Below are 26,366 nucleotides of genomic sequence, written 5' to 3' on the forward strand. Positions count from 1 at the left end.
ATCAATATTTTATTTTGACTATTATTTCAATTTTAATATTAAGGCCGTCCTCTACCTTCTCGGCTGTTTTTTTACGGCTTTTTCAATAATTTTTTACGGGCAAACCATCAAAATAATCAATCTCATTGTTTTTGCATAATCTTGATGAACATTTAAATAAGCTTTACAAATTTTTTAAAGTCAAAATATATAATAAAATAAAAGTTATAGTGGCCGACAGGAAGACATCAAGTAAAAGAGGGGCTTGACGGTGACCAAGATTGCGGCTGTTCTGCTTATCTGAAATCAAAAAACCAAACGGCGTTTTAATCTTCATATTTAAGACTAGCGATTGAACTAGAGTGAATTGTAAATTACAAAAATTGACTTTCTTATACACTTTTGAAAATTACATTCTATTTTTACTCATTTTTTATCAAGTTTTTCGCTCGTAGAAAAAAAAACTATCGAAGCAATCACGATAATCCTAGTTCAATCGCTGGCTTATAACATATTAAAGATGCTGTATAAATTTCAACAAGATCTGTGCAGTAGTTTCTGAAATATCGTGGTCACCGTTTCGAAAAATGGTGTTTCGAGAAAAACGCGTTTGAAAGTTTGCGCATGTGATTTATACTGAAAGTTTCATCTCACCGTCAATCTGCTATGCCTGGACCATACAATAGGCCTTCCTCTTCTTCTTGGAAGTCACGCAGAGCTGCTCCATCTTCTCTTTTCGCGATTCGGGCCTGCTTCACAACGTCACTCGTGCGCCTTTCTGAACGGTCGATCCGAGAGCTATCACGCTGCTGAACATATCCGTTAGCTTGTGGGCCGATTTTCACTCCCATGGTTTCCAAGATCTTCAGGATAGATTTGAATCCTTCGTTAAAGATTGTGGCAGCGAGAAACGTGGCGATTTCAACCACTTTTGGCCCAGAATGGAGGTGCTTCGGAGCAAAAGTCCAAATTAACGAATTGAGCGACTCGTTATTATTTTGAGTTTCCGCTCCCAGGCATCTGCTTAACAATTCTTCTTTGGATAAATCCAGTACACGCTTCGCAACTGCCACAGCAAAACTGAACTAACCGACGCTTCACGGCGTCTCAGTCAATATTCGAAAACATCTGCTTGGCTTTCGGAGCAGCCCGGCGCGCGCTCTGTATACCTGCTCCGTTCCAGGGCCGTAACTTGTGAACCACTTCGAATATCGAAAAATCCTTTGGCACACATTTTCTACACATGTTGTAGATGTGATTTATGAAAAAAAAAAATATATTTTTTCGACCCGAGAAGGTAGAGGACGGCCTTAAGTGTAATGACAAAACTTACTAATAGCTATTAATAATAAGTTTTAATGCTAATTTTAATAAATATAGGTATAAATTTTATTATTATCGATTAATCTATAAAATCCTTATATCCAGTTTCTTGAATTCTAAATTGGAATAAAAATAAGTAGATATATATGATAAAATGTATAGATATAATCAAAATTATTTGTCAAGTTTAAAAATTAGCGAAATGTTATAACCATTTTGATTTAAGAAATATATAAATAATACGTTTTAATAACTATATTTTAACTTTAATCTTTAAAACTGTAAGAAAAGCAGAGATTTTTTAAGTATAAACTTATCTATTCTTTTCAGTCAGAATGTTTTTCTTTTCTTCCATTTGAGTCTTTCCCAGGAATATTTCTGTTTTCTGTCTCTTTGAATGTATTTTTTTTATACACAGTGCTTCGTAAAGTCAGCATCAAGCTTTAGAAATATATTCTTTTATAAGTCGATTTTGATCAATTATTTGTAAGAAATTCAAGTAGCGCATATAATTAAGTTTGCAAATAGAAAAGAGGACGTATTATTCTTTATAGTTAAAATTTCTCTGTTGTATTTTAAATAATCTAAAGCTTTATTTTATGCATATTATTATCAAAATAATACTGAAAATGTTAAAGTTTCAAAAACTACGCTAAAAGAAAATTTATCTCTAAATCTGTGAAATAATATGCAAAATGTTACATCAATCTTCTGTCATACGTTTAAAATTGTATACAATTTATTATAATATATATATATATATATATATATGTATAAACTATTACTGCCACAAAGACTGCCCCTTGCAAATACGTGGAAAAATAAAGCGCCCCGAGCGAAAGTTATGTATTGCGTAACGCCGAAAATGTCTCATTGCATTATTTTATATCGCGTTAAACTTTCCCGCGCATCGCTGTTGTTAATTAACGTCAGCTTCATTTTTATCGATGAGCCCGGGCGTTTTCGAGCGGCTTAAATGTGGTGTCAGGCAGTCACACGCTGTTTGAATGATCGGTGATCCAGCTAAGCCTCGTTTAAATTTTAAGTGAAAAAGACTAGAGGGAAACGCGCATCGATCGTTCGTGGCAGATTACGAGCCCGCGCCTCTGTTTTTATCGTGTCCGTTATATATATACGGGATATATAGGGGACATTTCGAATATCATTTTTTTCCCTTGAACAAAGATACTGTATAACGAGGTAAGAAGGCTGCTTGTTCCCGCACTTTCCACTGTCGAGGCGGATAAATTGATGTCATTTATATTAAGGAGGTTCGATGGCTTCATCGGAGGGAGTAGTGGGACGCGGGGATTCTGGAAACAGCGCACTAGCGTTTGAAGTAGTGGGAATGAAGGGGATTGCTCCGATTGGTCGCCGCGTGCGTATTAATGCGTGCTGCTGTTCACGTCGTTCACGACCGTGGCAGTCTAGCAGACGAAAAATCAAGCAATTTATGCTTTAATAATTAATTTTTCTACGAAATGTGCGGTAACCTTCTTTTGCTCATTTATTTGTAAATTATTAAGTTACATGTGCATATTTTTCTTTCCTTATCATTTGCATTTTTTCTTGCACTTATTTTATTCTGAAGGTATATGCAATATATCATTTCCCATAAAAACCTATGTTAAAAATGCAGCCAGTTTCATGAAATTTTAATATGTTGTTTTGAAATGCAAAATAGAATTATGTGAATTTTTTGGGAATTTTTTACCGTCCCGTTTTGAAAAAAATCTAATCCAAAAAAATTGTACTTTTTAAGTTTTTGAAGTAGATTTTTTTTAAAACGGGACGGTGAAAAATTCTTAAAAAATTCACATAATTCTATGTATTTTGCATTCCAGAACAACATATTAAAATTTCATGAAACTCTTTGCATTTTGTTGTATAGCCATCGAACCTCCTAAGATAAGATAAAAATATATCGAAGATGGTTTCCTATTTAATGTTATCGGAGGAAGAAATTATAGGGAATTGTTTATAATTGCGTGTTTGTTTCACTAACAAGTCAATGTTATTTACATTGCCGATTAAACATGCGTATCGCGCGTGTTTGGTCAATAATAAAGCAATACAGATAATAATAAATTATGCACAATAGAACAAATTTATTTACGATGTTACTCCATATACTGGGTTAATATTTAACTATTTAGTATATTTGATTAACATATTCAATATCCGACCATCCATTTGCCTTTATTTAATATAATTATAAAATTTTTATTAAAACCTTTAACCGTGCATTTTTATATACGTTATAATATCTTAATGCTGGAATTTATTAAAATTTTCGATACATAATGATCGTCCACGTTTTTTTTCATCAAATAGAAAATTTAATCAATATATCGCACGGGGGGAAGAAATTTTTCTTCGAGTTTCGGGTTGTCGCTATTAATCATCTTTTTCTTCCGTCATCAAACATTCAGACATCGTTTTCTTGAAGTTTCCATTCGATGCGGGGCGAAAGAAACGAAGAAGCTGAAAGACACGTGAAAAGAGCGGAACATGTCGGGAAGTTTTATTTCCGGTCGACGGGGCCTGTGGTGTATCGGGCCCGACGCGAGCGAGAACGCGAAATGGCCGACTTAAGGAAGTTTTACTGCGAGACAAACCGGAAGTGATTCGGCTATCCCCGGGGAAACTTTCTTTTCTTCCTGCGGGCTTTTTCGTCGGATTACGACCGCCGACGAACATCCATTCTCGTTTAACGCTTTTATTTACCGTTTGCGGCTGTCTCTCCAACTTCCTCCCGCGCTTATCGGAATTTTCTCCAGTCGCGCTTTGCTTTTTGCCGTTGCTTTATTTTTTTTCTACTGTCCCGCCGAAGCGCTCCTCGCGATAATGCCAATGAATATCCATTGCGCCGGGAGAACTCAAATTATTTCTCGAACCTCAGCCAATAATCAAGGATCTAGCGACGTTAAGATCTGTGTTTGGACCAGATAATGGATATACGGATACATTATTTCCAACGCGAGACAAATGCTTAAAGGATAGATTTGAAGTTTAAAGATAAAGATGATCTAAAGATGATTAAATATTTCAAAGATTTATTTTCTTAAATGTCATTCAGATTCAGATATCGGATGTTTAAACAATATTTCTGTTCCCCAAATTCAGAAACAATATATGTATATATTTCAGCCGCATAATTGCTGCATGATAAATTAATGTTTCTTTTACCTCCTACATCTCTTTAAATGCTCTGAGCAGTATAATTTGAACAATCTAGATGCTCTGCTTTGTCACGGAAATTCGACTACATCTCGATGCCAGTGGGCAATCATTATAACATCGGAGCGAAAAAGGCCCCGGCGGCGGCGACCGTTAGGCATGTCGAACAATGCCGAGGGCCACGGGCATTTTTTCCGGTCCAAGTGTACTATTTTTTTGCCTCCGTTCTGTCCTCTATTGCGTATAGGGTGTTCTTTCTATCACTTCTTGTTTTTCCTCTTTTTTTTTCGAGCTCGCCAGCGTCCCTCGGAAAAATCTATAAATCTAGCGCACGGGCTCGCGAACGTCAGGACCATTCGTCAGCGGGCAGATTGGTGGGAGGGAATGGATTCGTGGGGGGAGGGTACCGGGGGGGGGGTGCATACGTGGCCGAACCCGTGTCAGGTGAGCACTGCAGCTTCGTCCCACATGCAATAAAGCCGCGACGATTTTACGAGCGAGGCGAGCCGGATGACGAGGTAATTTACCTACCCGCTGGGAAAGAGAGAGGGATGAAGGGACGACGCGGGAATGAATCCATATCCATACCCGTGACTCGCTACAAGGCGCGTTCGATCGTTTCGATATAAAGGTCGGGCGCTTTTTACCCGACGGCCCCTTAAGTGCGATGTCACGTGATTTTTGTACCCCCGCGGAATCTTCAATCTTCATTCTATCATGCTTGGGTATCGATCTAATGTAAGAACCGCGTCTAACCGCGAGATGCACGCTCTCTAAAAATCAAAGAGTGAAGAGTACGTGATATAATCTCGCTATATAGAGCCGCTCTAAAAATTTGAGTGGAAAATTCACTCTCACCTTATGAATGCTCGCATTCCGCATTTACTCAATTACAAATTAGAGTGACAACCCTCTCTTTTGGAATGACTATATATCCATATATAATCACTCTAATTCTAATATATTGGCGAAACCACTGTATGAGATTTAGAGAATGGAAGGAGAACTTCAATAGTTTTGTATTAATTTTTAAAGATTGACACACGTTTAACGACTTTCATAAGAATCTGTGGGCTTAAAAACGACTCGAATTGAATGATTTCAGGCTGGTCTCCACTCCCACGCGACAGAATGAAGCAGCGAGCAGCAGTAGCGGGTCGACTCAACACGGGGCGACGTTCGCGGTTCGGGTTGGCACGATGGACGGGGTAGTCACGCATCATTTACGAGCTGAAACACGAAGAGATCTGGCGGCCTGGGCAAGGGCGATCGTTCAGGGATGCCACGCGGCCGCTCATTCCTTACGGGAATACACCGTTCGTAAGTAATCTCATATTAACTACACTTGATCATTAATAATTTTTAAAAAGAGGCTGATTCTTTATAGATATTTGAAGTAATTCTCAGTAAATTAATTTAAGAAGGTGGGGAAAATTCGGAAAATAAAATTGACAAATAGTATACATTAAAAATTGTGTATAGACGAGAGACGGAAATGCGTATAGCGTCAAATACTTGAGGAAATGGTGAACTCGAGTTCCTTCGATGTTAGTTATATAGCGGCGAATGATAGTCGACATCTACTATTATACTCTCGTCATTTTCCGCGTTCGGTTCGATGAATTTTAATTTCTTTTCAGAGACGACGAACGGCAATAATAAATCGAGATGAATACCTCGCCCATTTTATACGCGTCTTTTTATTCGCGTCTCGCGTCGAACTCGTCGATGATAAAGAACCGTGGATATACCGATGCGGCAGAAATGCGCAATGGAAAAATGTACAAATACAGGCTGTCTCATAAAAAATAGCGTGTCGCAAGAAATTTACATGCAAATTAAATACAGTTATATTTAATTACGATCACGATGATTAAAAATAAATAAAAAATATAGCCTTTATTCATTATTATTTATTTTTAACGTAACCGGGTTTATGAAATAATAAAATTTATAACTAAAATTTTCTTACAATTATCTAATCACATTTTTATTCAGAAGAAATGAATAATCAATTTATTAAAAGATTTGTTTTGATTAATGTGTATAAGTTTAAATTATTTAATTATTGTAATTTGTGTTATTATTATAAGTAAAATAAGAAAAATTGGCGAAACAATAAACATCATAAGGAGAATAAACAAGATACGAAATTGACCTATATTAACAGAATTTGTATCTATTATCTCTTATAGATATTACGAAAAAATGTACTGAGAATATATTTAATTTCGTAAAATATTTTCTACGTTTGCAATATTCTCCGAACATTCTCAGAATCTACATGTGCAGTTAGGGATATTAACGATAAAATATAAAAATAATATTTAAAAAAACGTTTGGATTGTATATTAGGTTGAATGGAATCAATTAAATAGGATAGGATATTGCATAGATTCTTATCTTTCTTTACTGTTATTTTAATTTCGTTGATATTTTGTGTGTTATAGGTTGCACATGGCAAGGCAAAGCCTGTCAGTTGGTTGTCAACCACGAGGAAGGTTTCGCGCTTTACGCCGCAGGAACGCGGGGCACCGCCGGGAACGGCGTAAGTCCTGCTTCACCGCCCACGCCACTCTGGAGAAGATCCTTCGACAAATTGAAAATGTCCGCGGACGACGGCGCCCGTCTTCTGTGGCTCGATTTTGGAGGCGAAGACGGCGAAATTGTGAGTATTTGATAGACATACGGATTTTAGAACACAAAAGGACCGAGAAGACTGAAAATTTTAATGTCTCCTTAATGTCTCCGGAGTAAATTCACCGTAAATTTGAGGATAAGTTTATGAAAATGAAGGAACGTTTGTTATAATCGTAAATTTTTTTATTTTAACTTACATTATTATTTTTTTTGTTAGTGACTAAAAAAGGCTGGTTATTCTCAGTTCTTAAAAAACTATTTCCTTACTCTTTCCCCGATAAATACTTAAAATTGATTACTTAAAAAGCAGATATTTAAAAAAAAAAACCCGGAAGTTTACGTGTGCCGTACTTCGGTCAGTAAGTAAGAAGTATCGATTAATTCTATTGTAGGAGCTTGATTTGGAGAGCTGTCCGAAACCAATCGTGTTCGTTCTGCACAACTTTCTTTCGGCGAAGATACATCGGCTCGGTCTGAGTGCATAGGGGCACGAGGGGGCCTTCACCGAGGCCCCCGATTTGCCTCCCCACACTACCAGGTCTGTTACCAGCGTCTTTCTTCATTGAACTCGAAAGAATCACACAGTGAGGAAGAAAATGTCGATTTCTTTTTCTTCGAGGGGATTTGAAGTAACAAATTTTTGAAATAACAGTAACCGTGACTTGATGAGCCATGAAACATCATCCTAATGGATTAAGAAATGTAAGGACTATCATTGTCAAAAGGTTTCGCATCGCGTGCACCATCCTATTCCCTAGTTTTTGAAACTTTGGAATGCGGAGAGATGAAGAAAGAGTTCGAAGTGAAACAGAGTAAATAGTGTAACAGTTTAGGAATGAGTGAGAGTAGAATAATGAATTCGGGCAGGATAGCGATCCGAGAATTCTATAACTGGATAAAGCTATAAATTTGAAATCGATAAAGTTCCAATACGATGAATATTTAATTTTTTATAAATTTTTCGAAACTTAAAATACTAGACATTTAGAAAAGAGTTTTAAATAATCCAGTATTTACAAATCTGCGAAACCTTAAAATCTAGGATTTCCGGATAGTTTTAAAAATTCCAATGGTCGAAACTTTAGAATCTTCAAGAATTGATTTGATTATTTACGATTCAAAATTTTAGTATTTATTTTAGTACGTAATATGTCAGGAATTCTCAAAGATTCAAATATTTACAATATTCAAATCAAATTTCAATATATAAGGTCCTAAATATTAAAAAAGACGGCCTGGCTTTTTTCAACAAAGATGCAAAGATTCAAACTTGCACACATCGTAGAATTCTCGGACACGGTCCAAGGATTCCAGTATTTCGTCAAAGAGGTATAAGCAAGGTGAAAAGAAGACTGGGCATTTATAATTTTGACAGTCCACGTTTGAGGATCTTCATCGAGAGGCTCGATTGCGAATAAATCGACTCGAGATGGTCGTTAAAAAAAAACTGGACAACAGTCTTTTTTCTCCTTTTTTATTTTCGACGATAATCGATACGAAGCCATCCACGAGATATCGAAGAAAGTACGATACGTGACAAGGACGGAGAAGCGGCGAGGTGAGAAGAAAAACACCCGCGCCGCTGATCAACGCGCCTAAGTAACTAATTTAATTAACTACTTACCTAACCTCTTAAGTAAGAGTAATCGCAAAGAACTGATTCGACAGATTATCGATGACCATTCATTAAACCGTTGTCGGATGTTTAATTGCGATGATTGTAACGAGCATGGAAATCAGATTAGCACGATTGTTTAAATGACGACTACGATCCGTGAAAATATTTCCGCTTTTAAATGCAATTCGTACAACTTGAGTTCGAGAAATGACGTGAAATGATATTTTGATGAAAAGTATTTCTATTTGTTATACGCGCGCGAGAGAAAATGTTTCATAAAATTAAATTTGTAATTAAATTAAATTTTTGTTTGTTGAATTAAATTACGTCTCATTAAATTAAATCTTTTAATATTGGTTTTTATTTAACATTTTTATTTAATAACGTTTACAAAATAAATATTTTATAACAAGAGATAACATGGATTAATTTTATTACATAAATGCTTTGATTTAATTTTAATTCAATTGTGTTAATTAAATCACGACAAACTTGAATTAAATTACGATATTTTAATAAGCAATTTTAAATATTATTTTTTATTTTAATAATTTATGTTACATGTATTAATTTTCTTTTTCATTAATATATTATTCATCAAACGATGTAATGATGTACGGACGAGATATTTTACAACTTGACAAACTTGAGATATATTGACATTTTATTTAGTTAATATTCAATTAAATTGTCCGTTATTTGGACATAATTCATTTTCAATCGATTTTAATTACCGTCATACATCTCATTTTTGTCCACATTATTTCTCCAGCCATTTTGCGAAGTAAAATATTTGCATAGAATTTAAAAATTTCTCTTCGTCGTTTAAACATTGTGATAACCCTGATCATACGCATAATTGAGACGTTTAGACGAAGCGTGTAACGTCCTTACAAAAGTAGGAGCTAATCGTAATAATTAAAGCCCGCGTTTTCACCGTGCATTACGGCGTGGCCAGAACTAGTCCCGAAATCTAATTCTCATGCAGGTATCATACATTCGACGTAAACATAGGTACCAATCGTATAATTGTATTTAAGATTATGTGGTATATTGTATTATGGCGAAATGTTGAACACCACATTATTGATAGAATTTATTGTTAGGATATCGTAATATTGAAAATTAATAGTGCTCCCCCCGCCGTGACATTTAACGCCACATTTTTGTCAATGTAACAATGAAAATGGGATTTTACTATTGTGCGCGGTGAAAACGCAGCCGTTATTAAAAAACAATGAGCCGCTCATTGGTGTTTCGACCTTCCGCTTCCCTCGAACGCTTGCAAAATAATACATTCCTTCAAAATCGCTCAAGTATTAAGTTACGAAACGAAACCGGAAACGGTAATAATAATGATAGTACATTTGTTTTACTATTCCGAACGAGTTTTGCAAAAATGTATATTGCAACGCGAAAATAACGAAATGGAGGCTGATATTCAATTGTAGCAAATTATGATTAGCGCACTTTCAGTTTGTCGGATTTTTAAATATGTTTTTGTAATACGAATTTTGCTTGAAAATTTTCGTGACGATTCTCTGGGGCTTTGTGTAAAAACGAGCTTATCTCAATCGGCCAGGTAACCGTATATAACGAAAGGGAATATCACGTTTTACATACTTCAATTTTACACAGAAATTTCTGGTCAGCTTTGCTCTTATTTTTTTCCTCGGAAAAAAATTCACGTGCGCGTCGCACGAAACTAAAGTACCACCATGGAGTTGGAAAACACCTGGAAAGGACTTAAAGAGTTTACTTCCTTGATCTTCCGACGAGAGAACTTTTTCGCAAGATAACGTGTTTCGTTTCGGTAAGACGATATTTATGTCACTCTCTCCCCCGCCTGCCCACACACAGAGTCAAAGCGCCCCACAAGTGAGTTCACGGAAGTTGGAATATCCGGCGCGTTTCTCCTCTCGCGGCCAAAATACTTTCTCGGAATTGTACTCGAGAACGGTGAGGCGATCGCCATCGATCTTTTCCGCCAGACAAAATGGAAATATCCTCTCTCGGCCGTTCCGTGGCGAGAGGCGAGAATCGAGATTGACCTGTATCTTAGAATCTTCCGTCTCTTCGCATCACGATGAACGGTATTAAGAAAGAACCTAGTTTTTAAATTCTTGAGAATTCGGTGGTGTCGAAATTTACCAAGTTTTTGTCGAGAACCACATATCTTTGTGTAAAATAAATTGACTTCTATTTTGTAGTGGAAGGAAAGCACGAAAGTAATATTTGAAAAATATAATCTGCTAAAAGTCGATGAGTGCTTCTTCTGAAAAAAAAGGTATACGTTGTGCGAAATCGAGGGAATTTAGTACGTCAATGTTAAATTAAAAGAACGATTTATTATACACCTCGAAAAATTGTTCTACGAAATTCTTTCAACATTTTATTTTTATAGCATGTGATTTTTTAATTTTACACGAAACGTTTTAAGTGTAATTCATAACATTTATTAGTTTTAAGAACCATTGTTGGACAAAAATAGAATATAAATCGCCAAAAGTATCGTATTCTAAACTGTTATGGCATTTATATAATTTAAACGAAACTTCAAAAGAAAAAAGCGCGAGATAGAAGGTCCCTTGATAATTCAATGGGCGGCTATTCTAGCTGTTTTGTACGATTCGTATTCTTTAACGCAAGTAAATTTAAGGTAGCGAAAAAGCGTCGATGTGTACAGCCTGATTTTTTTGTTTCCGAAAACCAATAGCATATCTAAACGATCATTCATATCACTGCTCAGAATGTAAATGTTAAAAAATTCATATAATACGACAGGATGGGGATATAAAAAGGTCGCGAGTGTTTTCAAGGATCCAGGACTTTTATTTTAAGTGATTGAAGGATCTAATAATCAAAAGGTCTAGAATTATGATTTTTTAGAATCTGGGAACTCATGTGTAAATTTTACATGTTTGTAAATCTAGTTTTAACTTTTTAAATGAATCTTAAAGTGACTCTTGTGGGGGTTTGATATATTAGACGGTATAAAATCTAGAAATCTGAGGATCCATCGATTTTATACGCTCTACAGATGAAATATGAATCTCAGAATATACATAAATTAAAGATGTACAAGAATTTACAACTTTAGTTTCTCGAAGATGAAAATTCTCGTAAAAATCAAAAGCCCTGGAATCGAATCGAAAAAAGTGAGAATCGAATTTAAATATACATATACTTTTAATTTAAAAAATTTAGAATCTCTGATTGATTTAAGTACCAGGCATTGAGAATCTCTTTAATTTTAAGAAGTGTGATGGAAGACGATAATTTTAATACGTCAAGTCAATCGAAGATTTACCGGCAATCAGTGATTTCCGGAATCATTAAATCATATTGAAACGAGAAAATCAGGCATTTAAGAAGTTATCTTTGACACAAGGTGTTACGAAAGAATGTAAGAATGAAGGCTTCTTTTCACAGACTTTTATAGCATATCGAAAGTATATTATACTTCACCAGGCTAGAGATCAGCATAAGCAACTCCTGCCTATCGCTCTTATTTATTCGTTTAAAATAAATTATTTATATCGCTGAAGAATATATATATATATATGGGCAATTCCACGTCAAATCGGACAAGATTTGACCTCGTATTTTTTAAATCGATTGCAACTTTTTTTTACATGAAATATACATAAAATAAGCAGATACGTATTTTTTTGTTTGTCCAAAAAATTTTTTTTACAAAAGTTATGAACAATACAATTTTCGTCAAAAATGAAGAAGTCATCTACTTTACAAATTAATATCTCTGGTTATATTTGTCGTAGAGAAATATTCAAAAAACCATTTTAAAGCTAAGAAGGCAATCTTTGAAAAAAAATAGTTTAAGTTACAAAAAATTGCAAATTCCAATTGTTATAAGCAATTGAAATGTTTAATTAATTTTTTCACTAAAAAGTACATTTTAAAAAGAATTAAAAATTATAAGGCTCTCGTGATTAAATCGATTAAAGGAAAAGAGGCAATAAGAGCCGGCGCGGTAAATAGGGCGCAAGTTATATATATTTTTCTTATCGTCAATACATAAAATAAAATAAAAAATTCGCGAACGTTTCGACCATTTTTTGTGGTCATCTTCAGCGCAATAAATTAAAAACGTGTAAATTAAAAACTATATTGTAACGCGGTCATTGGGCTATATTGTATACTCGCACGTTGCACGTTCCTTTTTCCATGCGGTCATTCCGGTGTGTGTGCGCTACTCCATAGGCAAGCAACCTTGAGTCTCTCCCAAGTTGGAAGGCTAGGAGGACTATGCTGATGCATTTGGTACTTGATTATATGTTGCGCGATACCTGCGTACATACGGAGCGACACACTGATTTACGGTTCACATCGATATAAAACTGAAGTTACTTACAATGAAATCGTGAACGGTATAGCGCACAAAACGGTAGACAACAGACGCAAGTTATCTTGGCATTGTTTCGAGAGATAATACTTGATCGTAGAACGGTACAGCGCACAGATAACGGACGCAACTGTCTCGACAATGTTTCAAGAGGTAATGACCGATCTAATATGTTTCGCTTGTCTCGAGGTTAAAAGATCGATGTATAAGAATTCGGTGACAAACAAATAGCGGTAATGCCAGTTGAGAGATCGATGTATAAGAATATTCGTTGCAAAACAAATAACGATGATGTCAGTCAAAGACCTTGTAATACGGTAATCTATGTATAATACAAATTCACAATAATATAATAAATAAAGCGTGAAACGCGGGGCTCTCAAATTTTTGGAAGTCCCTCGATTACATCGAGATTGTTTTCGGGTAAATCCTCGGTGTCCGTCTGCATATTCAGACCATTCTTCTGTCTTTTTATACATATCATTTCAGATATTAACCGTTTACTGATATATGGTTCGCTGTCCAAAATTTCCACCGCATTCCACTCGAAATCATGACCAGACTCTAATCTATGCTCTGTGATTACCAAGCGACTGGTTGTGTTCCTTCTTATGTGGGCCTGATGTTCTTTAATTCTGGTTTGTAGTTGCCTACCGGTCTGACCCACGTAAGAAGCATCACAGTCCCCACAGTTAATCTTATATACTACGTTGCTATGTGCAAATTTCGGAAGGGCGTCTTTATGTGTTTTAATACAATTATGCTTTTTATTCAGGCTATAATATGATAGCCTCAACTTGTGATTTTTTAAGATGTTTCTATATTGGTCGTTAATGTGCGGAATGTACGGTATCGTGAAAAAGAACGCCGCCTCTTCAGGTTGCACCTCAGGAGATCTATCTGTCTCAGAACGCACTCTGTTAATGAGAGACTTAATGCGCTCGTGGAAAATTCTAAAAATGAAATCCAGCGGGTAGCAGTTGTTAAGTAAAATTTGTACAGCTAATTCTAAATTCTTTGAATGGAACGATGGGTGAGACAACAAAAAAACTCTATCAGTTAAACTTATGACTGTACCTCTCTTCCGGCAAACAGGATGTTGAGATATGAAATTCAAGTATCTGCCCGAAAACGTTGGTTTATGAAACCAATCAAATATTTTCCGCTTGTTTCGACGAATGATTGTAATTTCCAAGAAGTTCAATCTCCCACCCTACCCAACCTCTACAGTCAACTGGAGCCTTGAATGGAAGGAGTTGAAGACCTCCAATGTGTGGTCTAGTGAGGAAGAAGGAGTTGCGAGAGCAATGTCGTCGACGTATCGCACAAAAAATGGGGGTGTGTATTTTAATGTTGCGAGGGCACTGGCTTCTAAGTCCTGCATAACTATATCCACAGCTGTGGGAGAAAGAGGAGAGCCCATTGGTGAGCCGAAAATTTGTTGGTAAATAATACTATTGAACGTGAAAAAAGTTGAATTTAGAACCAATCTCACCGCTATCAGAAATTCAGATCTTGGAATTTTGCATTTTTTAGAAATTAAGTGCCATCTAACGCAAATGCTGTCTAGGACCATTTCTGTCGGTACGTTCGTAAAAAGCGAGACTACATCAAGTGAGATTAGTCAAAATTGTCACTTAAATGTATTTTTGAAAGTCTTTCAACTAATTTGAAGCTATTAGCGACATGACTGTGAGCGGCCGGGAGGCTTTCATGTATTGTGCGGTGGAGAAAAGCAGCCAACGCGTATGTTGGACTGTTCAAGGACGAAACTATCAGTCGAAACGGGCAATTTGGTTTGTGGATCTTCGGGAGGCCATAGGCTCTCGATAGCACTCCGTCACTAGTAAAAATCCGTTTGTGAGTTGATCTCGAGATGAAATCCGACTTACTCCATCTTGTTAACAAATCGCGTATGCTGTTAGTGAGTTTCCTCGTGGGATCTTTATTAATTCTTATGTATGTATCCGTGTCTCTAAGTATCTCCTCTATACTCTCAACATATTTATCTTTATCCAGAGCCACGGTTACATTACCTTTATCTGCGCGCGTTAAAATTAAATTATCGTTTCTTTTCAGAAATTCTTTTGTGGTTGAAAGTAGTTGTTTGATTTTAAGATTGACATTATTTTTTGGAATCGGGACCTTCGCAATGTTGTTAACAATATGTGCAGTGCGATTTCTTATTGCTGACTGAGTAACCGGAGGGAGCCTTCTCAAATTATGTTCAATGTTTTTGATAAACTCTATCGTTAGTTTCTCTGTGTTGCAAACCGGCAGACTGAAATTATCTCCAAATTGTAAAAGGTTCTGCACATCATTAGGTATAGCAACCGACGATAAATTAATGAACCATTTATCGTTTATTTGCGTAATAGGAGGCTGAATGTCCCTGAATTTTCCCGGATTGATCCTAACTTCGATATCAAGGTCAGAATTATTTGGAGGATGATGGAAAGGTTCCATAGAGAACTTAACGTCATCAGAGGTCGGTTCTGCACGAGAGACTCTACAAAAATACTTAATCGGTTTAACATCGTTAACCCGATTGTTTGATCCTGAGGCTAAGACCCTGAGCTTCGCATCTATCCCGTCATGTAGTTTTTTAAAAAAGAAGTACAGTGCTCTATTTTGTCTATTGAAAAACGAATTGCAAACGGACATCGGGATACACCGATATAATTTATTAGTAACTTTAAATATGTGTGTGTGTGTAGCCCTCGAGAAACAATGCGCATCTCTCAATTCAATGTATAGCAATTGTCTCATAAAATTAGTTTTATAATGCCTGAGCTTACCGATACACCTGTAGTTAAAGAGGTTCAAATTTATTCGAAGATTACCAATGTGTGCCGGTATGAAGTTCGATCTAATGCATTCACGCAGGAATTCTATTCTTATATTACTTCTAATGAGATTTAAAAAAATTTTTTAAATAATGCTATCTTATTCTTTATTTCATTCTGAAAGTACACATATTTTTTTATGGAGAAACGATGGATTCTATTTTTTATATAATTTTAATGACTGAAGCGCCGCGCCGCGCCGCGCGTCGCGTTGTGCTCGCGTCTCTAGTTCGACCAAGTAAGCGCGGCGCATCGATGCCGTCGATTACTTCGCCACCTGTATTTTGGGGACTAATATGAGTAATATATTATAGGATTCTTAATGGTGTTTCCAAAATAATGCAATAATCTCTTTTGTTTCGAGAAAAGGATGTTGTTTAATTAATTGTACATAACGCTTTATCTTTGGCTAGCTAAGTTTCGTTTTTGGAATGGTTATAATAATTAACAAATCTTAAATTATTCGCATTCTCGTCTAAATTTTTTGATTCCTGGAATCGGAGCCTAAGAGTGAGAAATAGTGTCTCTCGTCTTTTTAACGATTATGTCACCGTCTGCTTTATTTTCATCGTCAGCATTTCTTCTCTTCGATATCGGTCGTATAATAATAAACATCCGCTTTCGCAGTATCTGAACGAAATATTATTCGGCAAACCGTCGTCATTTAAATTTTCGTCTCGCTTACAATTAAATAATAATACAATTTAAAAAATCACAAGATTATTTCATTACATTAACGATAGAACATTTGCTTGAAAATGAAAACTCTCGAACTTGAATTTGTTTTTTGTCAATCGGTATAAACAAATGAAATTTTTTTGTACCAGTTATGGGCACAGCGCAGTCAAATCTAAAAGATTAAAATAATTATTATATTCCGCTTTATCAAAGTATAAACATTCTATATTTGGAGTATTTATTTTCGCCCAGTTAAATAAATCTCTTGGAGTTTTAGTAATTTTAGTAATTTCATCTAAATGTTGAAGACTATATCTTGCTGCTAATCTTTTAATTGTTCCGCCAATTCCGTCGCAGGGTCCTTTGCCATGAGACGTGGCAAAGAAATGCCATTCTGCAGTTAAGCCAAAGTCGTCGTAATGGTGGGAGAGATTGATAAATTTCTTCTTGTTTTTATATTGTGCTCCAGCACCGTCAGTAAAATAAATAATTTTTTTTACATTGTTTGTTATGTTCTTGATTATTTCAATAACTTGTCTTTGAAATAAGTGAACAGCAACAGTATCGTGTTTCAAGCAGTCTGATATTGCAGCTAAGCTTTTATGTTTCAGTGTTGATTCTTCTTTGTAGTAAATAACAAAAAGACGTATATATATATAAGTTGCTTGGTCATTGTTCCAATGCACTCCTTGAATTGCATCTTGAAATACAAATGCATAGTTTTCCGAAAAATCACCTGTTACAATGCATTCCTCGTTTGTTAAATTTTCTTTTTTATGTTTTAAGAAGTTTGATTGTTGCTGAGCAATAAAATTATGTGATAATAATTTTGGTAAGACAGATGACAATTTTTCTAAAAAATCTGGTACAGAGGTCTGCATCGTTTCCAAAGTTGCTCGATCAACAGTAACCCATTGTTTATACACAATTGTGTCAGCAAATTCTTCATCATAAACAGATTGTAATGAATTAATAAAATCTGTTGTTCTTGGGCATTTTTTGCAACGATTCAAATTACAATCTGTTGTTGCATTTTTACAAATAATATGGTCTAAGCAATCGCGATACGTTCTTATAGGTTTAGTCATACTTTGAGACAATTTTTTAATTTTGCCACCATCAAGCATCAATTTTACTTTTTGGTGAATTGCACACACGCAAACTGTATGTGTACCGCTTGCTCCAGCTAAGATACAATATTTTGGTCTTAATTCGGCAAATTTACTAATATTTCTCTACGACAAATATAACCAGAGATATTAATTTGTAAAGTAGATGACTTCTTCATTTTTGACGAAAATTGTATTGTTCATAACTTTTGCAAATAAATTTTTTTGGACAAACAAAAAAATACGTGTCTGCTTATTTTATGTATACTTCATGTAAAAAAAGTTTCAATCAATTTAAAAAATACGAGGTCAAATCTTGGCCGATTTGACGTGGAATTGCCCATATATATTCTTTTCTATGCAGATACACTTGCAACGTTTCTATGTCTTAGAGTACTTCATGACCAAAATTTCTGAATTTCTTCTTCTAAGTACCTTTTATACATTTCTTCTTTACTGTTCCACTCTATTTATAATAATAATTATAGCGCTAATGATAATGGTAATGATAATGATAATAATAATGAGAGCGACCTTTAACGGGTAACGCGGATTATTACCCGTCGTGCGGTAACGTTTCGTAGCTTCGGAAGTTACAAGACGAATCTTCAAACACAATAATGGTGATGATAATAATAATATTTTAACTACTAATAGATTTTTGTATTATAAATTTTACCTATCATTCGTCTGGCGTGTGTTATAAAAGCCTGTGATTTTCTTTTTTCTTGTATAAATACGAGTGTCTCCCATCGAGATTGTTGAATGTTGTATAGGGTGGACGTACAATAATAAGAGTGAAGTTAAGTAGACATATCAACGAAGTCATGTCCTATTGATTGTATCCGTTTACCACTTCCTGAGCATTTCTCGCGCCTCTCGAGCCGAACCGGAACGATTTTTCGCCGCCTCGTATAGTTTCGTGTTTGTTGTAACTGTTGTAAGTATATATAGATGATTTAATAAAATCCCCACAATATTGTTTTGCATCTACAAACAATCACTGAGTAATTATATATTTCGTTGATGATCTTAATCTTGATGTAAAGGTATGTTCGATGAAATGTCTTTTGAAATAAATAATTACTAATTATTGTATCAACGCACAACACTTTATTATCGAGATTTTATAAGAATAGAATTTTTTAGATCAGGTTGAAAATAATTGGAATTGGCAATTAATTCTATGTATTTAATTTTTCTCTTTTACCTGTGGATAGTATTAAATAATTTATATAAGTTGACTAATTAATATTTTTATAGCATATCTGCAAAACTACATATCTGCAATTTGATGCAATCTAATCTTTAGTATCGGGGTAAATGGCGGCAAGGATATTAGCGGTAAATTATCGCGTCCGTTTTGGATCGATGGAGCGCGTCTCGCATAAACGCGCGTAAGCGACTGTTAACAAGTTATTAACAATTAATTATTATTAACGAACTAAGTTGAAACATCGAGGATTTTATTAGCGTATTCGTTTGCGCGTGGAATGCATATTTTTAAAATAATTTAGAGTGAATCGTTGAGTAAATCGGAAGATGAGACGGAAACCTTCCGCTTTATTTTCCCTAAGTTTACAGCAAATTTGTATATTGATGAGTTACCAAATAAACAAAACCAGTTAGAACAACGAATGGACTGTTATTTTTTATTCTATATATTTCTGAAAATGTGTGTGTGTGTGTGTGTGTGTATTTATTTTAGAATTTTTTTATTATTTACATTTTTATTATAATAAAAATGTAAGATGAAACTATGAAGGCAATATTGAATAACATAACAAGTGAATAATAAATTTTATTTAAATAGTTTTAAGAATTTTGATGGATTAGCAGTTGCTAACACAAGCTGAAAATAAACTTGAGTTGATCCTATCATATTTTTGTCTGCATTATAATTCTTATTTTTAAATGCATATTTATTCTAATGCGGAAATGCTCCATAATTTTTTAATTATTAAATGCCGGATTTCAAGATTGATTAACATAATAACTTACTTTATTGCTATGAAAAAATTCAGATTTTTGGAGTTTAAATTACACTGGAAATGTTAATGTTTAAATTATAATTCATATACTTGTGCACAAATGCATGCTTTGAAATGAAATGAAGACAATTTATGAATATTTATGACAAAACAAAATATATTTGTTTAACTCGAAAGCAAGCGATTTCTGTATTCACGTTTGCAAGAACGTTTTTAATTATTTTGACTATTATGCCGTGTGTATATAAAACTCCAGACGATCAATTTTAACGCATCCTGTATCATACACGAGCTTTCGGAACGCAGCGTGTGATTTACGTGCGGTAAGCCCCGCGAGCGAAATGGAGAAGATCTTCGACCGAAAGACAGATCAGAAAAGTTTCGCGAGGCAATCACGAGACGTGGATATTGGGACTGCCGATAAAAATGACAAAGTCTCGAAACTTTTTTGTTCGTCCTCGCCGCCGTCCGCGTCCCCCCGCTCTGTGAAAACCCACTTTTGTCGTTTCCAGTCACGAAGCTGGCGCGATTCTTTTGAATTTCTTTACAACTCCAATCGTGCAGTCGTAAATTATGTATCGAAACGCAAAGAAAAGAAGATTTCTTTTATATTGTATTTACTGCCGACTACGATATCGCTGGTTCAAGTACATCTAAAACTAGTTGCAACTTCATGTGTTAGAACATTACGGTCGAATATACGTTTTTTCAAAAAAGAAATCATAACAAAGCATATTGCACTCTCTCAAAACGAGTGAGATTTGAAAAGCAAGTGAAAATTGAGTTTGTGTACTTTGAGTAATTCGCCATTCTAAGAAAGTTGGAGTGAAATCGCACTCTATAATATTTGAGTGGAAGAGCGCGCTCTTTTCGAGTGCAGTAGATCAGTGACCATAGAAGTGATTGAATTATGTCAGCCTACAATTTTGAGTAGAAAATTTCACTCTGTTAGAATTATTTATTAATCGATCTTTAGTGAATCGTGACTCACTATAGCTTTAGAGTGAGATCGTATCATTCCGGTATATTATTATTAGCGAAACCACTCTATGAGATTTAGAGAGATTTAGAGAGCAAAGAGAGATGCGATTTTTTGTGAGTCTTTTAATAATATATAGATTCTAATATATTTAGATGGTTTCGAACTTTCCGTAACTATTTTAAACAGCAAAATATTAATGTGCTTCCACCGATAAATTGATTTTAATTGATTTATTTGGAAAATTAATAATAATTATAATAGTAATAGTTAATAGAAAAGCATTTCTGCTAAATAAAAAATAGAAATTAATATATAAAAAATAATATATATATATATATATATATATATATATAGAGGAGATCAATTTTTTTATTATAAATTATATTTACGTACGAGGCGTTTCATTATGAGATACAAATTTGTAAACCGAATTCAAATAGCATTGTAAAGAAATATTGGCCACGGATTAAAAAGGATTTCGAAAAAGCGATTATTGATCAACAAATACAGACATTTCCGAGCGTGTTTTACGCTGTTTATTGGTTTTCCACAGTTTGCACGCTTCGTCAAATAGTGCGAATTATCATTGTGCTCGGCGATTGTATGTCGCGTCCAGAAAAAAAAATTGAAACCGATAAAATCGATCGAAGATTTGACGCGTACCTATATACTTGTCAATGCTGTTCAGACTTTTGTGCAGTGGCTTTATCAACTGTTCGCGTTATGGGGGTTACGATATCGGCGATGCGCTTTGTGTTACGAAACTTTATCTGGGTATTTGCAAATGCCGCGTTCACCCCGCAACATTCGAAAATATTAGAATTAACACGTTCTCTCTATATGCTTCATCAGTTTTTACAAATTCTAAATGTAGCAGCGTAAACTAATTTTTGCATTTCCTTAATAAAAATATAAAACATTTAGATACGAGAACATTTTACGTTATGGATAAAAAAATTTTGGATAAATTAAGTTTCAGAAGGTAATAAATAGTGAAGCATGATTTTTTTTAATCAACTTCAAGTACGAAATTTTTCCAAAGATTTTATTTTAACTTTAGTTTGCTTAGTTTTTTCGTACTAAAAATAAAAAATTTGGTAAACATATATCGTTAACTTTATCTTTATTTTTCTATTTAGAAGGAGTAATATTATATAGTTTTAAATGGCTATTCTGCAAAAAAATCATAGTTTGAATTTATATAAGTAATATCTTGAGATATAGTTTCTTTAAGGTTTCTTTTTTTAGTGTATTTCTGTTGAAAAATTCTTTATATATGATTACATGTAAATATTGTTTATATATGTTTTTTCTCTCTTGTATAATTTCTGATTGTATATATAAGATAATAATAAGAAGAATAATTGGAAATTAATTTAAAAAAATTACTTTTGCGTTGTTTTTTTATATACAAACAATAAAATTGCGATTAAATTTACAATATTCTATATATAATTATATTTTATATACAATTATTACATTTATATATTATTACATATATAGGCAATTTTTTCTTATCTTTTCAAACTTTACTCTTTTGTGGAAAAAAATGCGAAAAAATCATCCTTTAAATTATTTTTTAATTTTTTTTCTTATTATTAACTTTTGTACTATAGATTGTCGCGGACATGAAATAGCGGTACACGTATGCGCTTTAACGTAATTGAAACTGCAGCTTATCTCCGGGCACGATGGCGCCGCTGAACAGTGAACGCCCGGCGTTGGTTGCGGTTTGATAGCGGGATTTTTGTAACGTCGACGTCGCTTATTTGCGTGTCGCGACACCCCGGGAAAAGGGCGCGATCGAATTTGAAACAAGCGCACTCGCCGACACGTACACGTGACCGGGACCGAAATAACGTCGACCGCCACCATTTGCATTTCAATCGGTCGTCTATCGTTCTCCAGCATGCCTCCGACGCAATCGCCTTGCAGGACGCCCAGCCCTTCAGCCTTTCGACACATTTATTGCGTTTGCCACAGCTGTTTGCCGCGCGAGAAATTAATCTTTTTACATTCAACTTTTATATACACATATATGAATGCAGTATGCAGTATCGATATCAACCTTTTGAGCTTAAATATGAATAATATGATTTATATAAAATTCTTTTTCTTTTATTCCGTAAAATAAAAACAAACATTCTATACAAAATGTTCTATGCTGTTTGTTTAACGAAAATTTTATGTTTTACCAATATCTTTTTAAATAATAGATTTGTAAAACTTTTTTTCTTGGTTTACAAAAATACAAAATTAATTTATATCTGTTTTTTTTTATATGTGATGTATTTGATCACAAAATATAATAAAATTAAGTTATATATTTAAAAATTAATGAGAATTATATATTTAATAATCCAAGTGCTAAGATATTTAATAATAGTCTATATTTTCTTGGCTTATCTTTTAGAAATATTAAAAATTCATAACATTCTATAAATTTTTCTCGACGTTTTATTTGTAAATGTACATAGACCAATCAGCATTAAATTTAACTGTCAATATTTTCTGGGAATATATTAAAAAAAAAGCATTTCAAGCAGCAGCAGCATCAGCAGCGTGGAGCGCAGGAGAACGGAAAAAAGGACGAGGAGGATGGGGGTGAAAAATTTAATATTGGCGATATTATGCAGCTTTTGATTGGCGCGGAGTCTCGCGAGGGATTCGCGAATTCGTTCTCACGTCTTCCGACGTTCCGCGGAACAATCGAGCTTTTGTGGCAAGTTCGAAAGCTTGACGGCTGCACGAATTGGTTATTAAAGGCGAAAGACGATGCACCTGCCGCTGCTCAACGCTCGCGGTACAACTTAAGCTGTCCGTTGCAGTTGTGTAATAGTTGTAGCAGATGAAATAAAGTGCTATCGTTGAAATGCAAATTCCGTGAAAATCAATAAATTATACATCAAAATTGGAAAGAATTGTTTCTTATTTCTTCGTCATAAAAGAAATATGTAACGCGCACGCGCGAAAATATATCATAAACTTATAAAAATTTTTATTATTTAACATGTTTCTAATCTAATCTATACGTGTCACATAGATTAGCGATTTAAATAATTAATCTCGTAGAAATAGGCTATAAATAAATAAAGAAATATAATAAATTGAAAATTGAGAAATATTTCTTCTCAGAGATCTCGACACTCTGTATGACGCCAATTGATTTCTCGTTCTACGGTACGCGCCTAAGGTGTCGGAGTCGATCATAGCAGCCCTCCGTCTGCTGTAGGATTTCACGGGATTCCCCCGGCGAGATGGCCGGAAGCGGGTCAGTCGGGTGCATTCGAACGGATCGCGACGGTCGAACGACGATGTCCGAGACATTGCGATTCAATATCGTTATCTTCGTAGAGCTTTCACAGAGCGAGAAACACATACATCTGCGCCATACCACGTTCCGGCGGCGCCTGGAATCCCTGACGTAGAATACACGATCTCGTTCCTCATTCCTGGGTTTTGCTCCTCTCTCGCTTTTGAGATTTTCGTGCTCCCTTTCTTCAGGATGTACAATGCATTCCGTTGATGCAACTTATTCAGAAAGGATTTTTGATAACATCAATTTGAACAATATATATTCGCAATTAAAATAAGATTAAATTTAAGACAATTTTATTATTAAACAAATATTATCTTTATATTTTTTATAGTAATATAGGATACATGTAATTTATAATAAATAATGTTCAACCAGCATCCTATTATTTTCAATTCTCAGTGAACTTACAATGAAATATTAGACTGGATTGGAAAAATTACTTAAGTAAAGCAATATATTATTTTATACGGAATGTTACTATATTAAATTGTTCAAAATGAACAAGAAATCATTCTCTTAATTTCATAATGGCAATATTGGTAATCTAAATTCTTTTGTCTTTTATTCGAAATGCGCGCGTGTTCTTAAAAAATGCATCTCTTATACATTTATAAGTAGCTTCACATATTTTAATTGCAGTTTTTCATTTTTATCACATTTTTTTTATTATTAAATTATTGTAAATTTAAGGACCATAGGTTGCGAGATTATACATTTTACCACTTTCTGGTAAATGCATAGCGCATGTCAACGTCGCGTAGCGTCGATGCCGCGCGCGCGCGGCCAGCTTAAAGATTTGTTTACGTAAGAACACAGAAGAGGAACGCTCGCGACGCGCTTCTTCTCTATCTCGCGTCGCTCTCGCTATAAAGCTCCTTCCGTTCGTGAGATGAATTCCGCGGTACGTGTTTAGCGTTGCGCATCAAAGCCAGTGCATTCCGACATACAGGTAAGCTCAAAACACACGCTAGATCTTAGAATTCCCAATTTCTTGAATTCCTAGTTCTCCGGGTATGCAATTCTTTCACACCACGAGAAACACAATTTTCTTATATGTTTGTAAACCTTAGTAATTTCCTTTTTTTATTTAGAAATAAATTTTAAAAAATTTGCATATATTATTTAAACGTTTATTTTAATAGTCATCGAGAAAAGTGTTTCTTATGGATTTTATATTTTCCTAAAAAATGTTCAATACATACTTTGCATTTTATAGGACACTTTTAACCATACTCTATATTATTTTTTTTCTTTAAATTATATTCTTTCTGCTGAAATTAAACTTTATTTTAATTGTAATCTATAATCTATGAATATAATCACATGTCAGAAATGGAAAAATAAAAAATATTAAAATAAAAACCTAGTTTAAATTTATTTTAATGGCGGGAAAACTGGAGAAAATTGATAACAATCATTATAATTGTCCTTTCTTCAAAGGTGCGTGTACTTGAATTTTATATTCTTTGACGCATACAATTGCTCATATACGTATATCTATATATATGCTTTATATTGCTCTGGTATCTGAAACCACATTCCCGATACAGTTGGAACTTTATATACAGGCTCCGTATATTTTCCAAAAGATCTACATTGTAAATTTGTAATTTACTCTTTCATTCCTGGGTTTATCATGGAATCGGTGAATAAATCGTGTATATACAAAATGGATTTTTCTCTCTGTGGTAACAGTACCAGGTTCAGTATCATAATTATAATTATTTATAAACTATAGCATATAGATCTAACAATACAGATATATTATTGTGGCAGTGTTTTCTAATTGGTACTAAAAATTTAAAACAAATACTGTTGGTAAAAAGTATTACAATAAAATCATATATTCTCTTTTTTAATATATGTATGAAAGAAAGAGAGGGAGAGAGGGGGAGAGGAAAAGGAGGAAAGGAGGAAGAGAGAGAGGAAGGAAAAGAGAAAAATGTGCATATTCTATATTTATATAAGTTACACGAATATTCCGTAACCTGCTGCAAGTATACATATTATATTCATTATTTTCGAAAATACTTCTACATATAAGGCTGTACAGTACTTGATAAAAATAACTGTAAGCCATACGTATTTCGATTATTTTAAATAGATTTTTAACGAAATATAAAAAGAGAATTATATATATAGATATATATTTATAGATATATTTATCTACCATTTGAAATATAGTTAATAACATATGATACCGTAAAAAGGATTAGCTGCCAATTTGTTGAAAGACTTAGACCTGTGGTTATAATTTTAACATAAAAATTCTACGATTTATTGAACACGTTAAATTAACATTTAATTAAACCGGTCTTCTGTCCATCTTGTACAC

The 26,366-nt window shown here is 34.3% G+C and overlaps 1 protein-coding gene across 2 annotated transcripts in view; it reads left to right on the forward strand.

The window, feature by feature from the left end:
* Syn1 (Syntrophin-like 1) overlaps nucleotides 1-13,228 on the forward strand; it is a 227,341-nt gene extending 214,113 nt beyond the window's left edge. For both annotated transcript variants that reach the window (XM_077419600.1, XM_077419601.1), the window contains exons 6-8: nucleotides 5,588-5,802; nucleotides 6,933-7,150; nucleotides 7,515-13,228. In XM_077419600.1, coding sequence (XP_077275726.1) covers nucleotides 5,588-5,802; nucleotides 6,933-7,150; nucleotides 7,515-7,607 — 526 coding nt within the window. In that variant the 3' untranslated portion in view covers nucleotides 7,608-13,228. The remainder of the gene's footprint in view (nucleotides 1-5,587; nucleotides 5,803-6,932; nucleotides 7,151-7,514) is intronic.
* The last annotated feature ends 13,138 nt before the right edge of the window (nucleotides 13,229-26,366 follow it).

The sequence above is a fragment of the Temnothorax americanus genome, unplaced genomic scaffold, assembly GCF_048541705.1.
Source record: "Temnothorax americanus isolate GAGA-0224 unplaced genomic scaffold, ASM4854170v1 Scaffold57, whole genome shotgun sequence".
In the NCBI taxonomy this organism is placed as follows: Eukaryota; Metazoa; Arthropoda; class Insecta; order Hymenoptera; family Formicidae; genus Temnothorax; species Temnothorax americanus.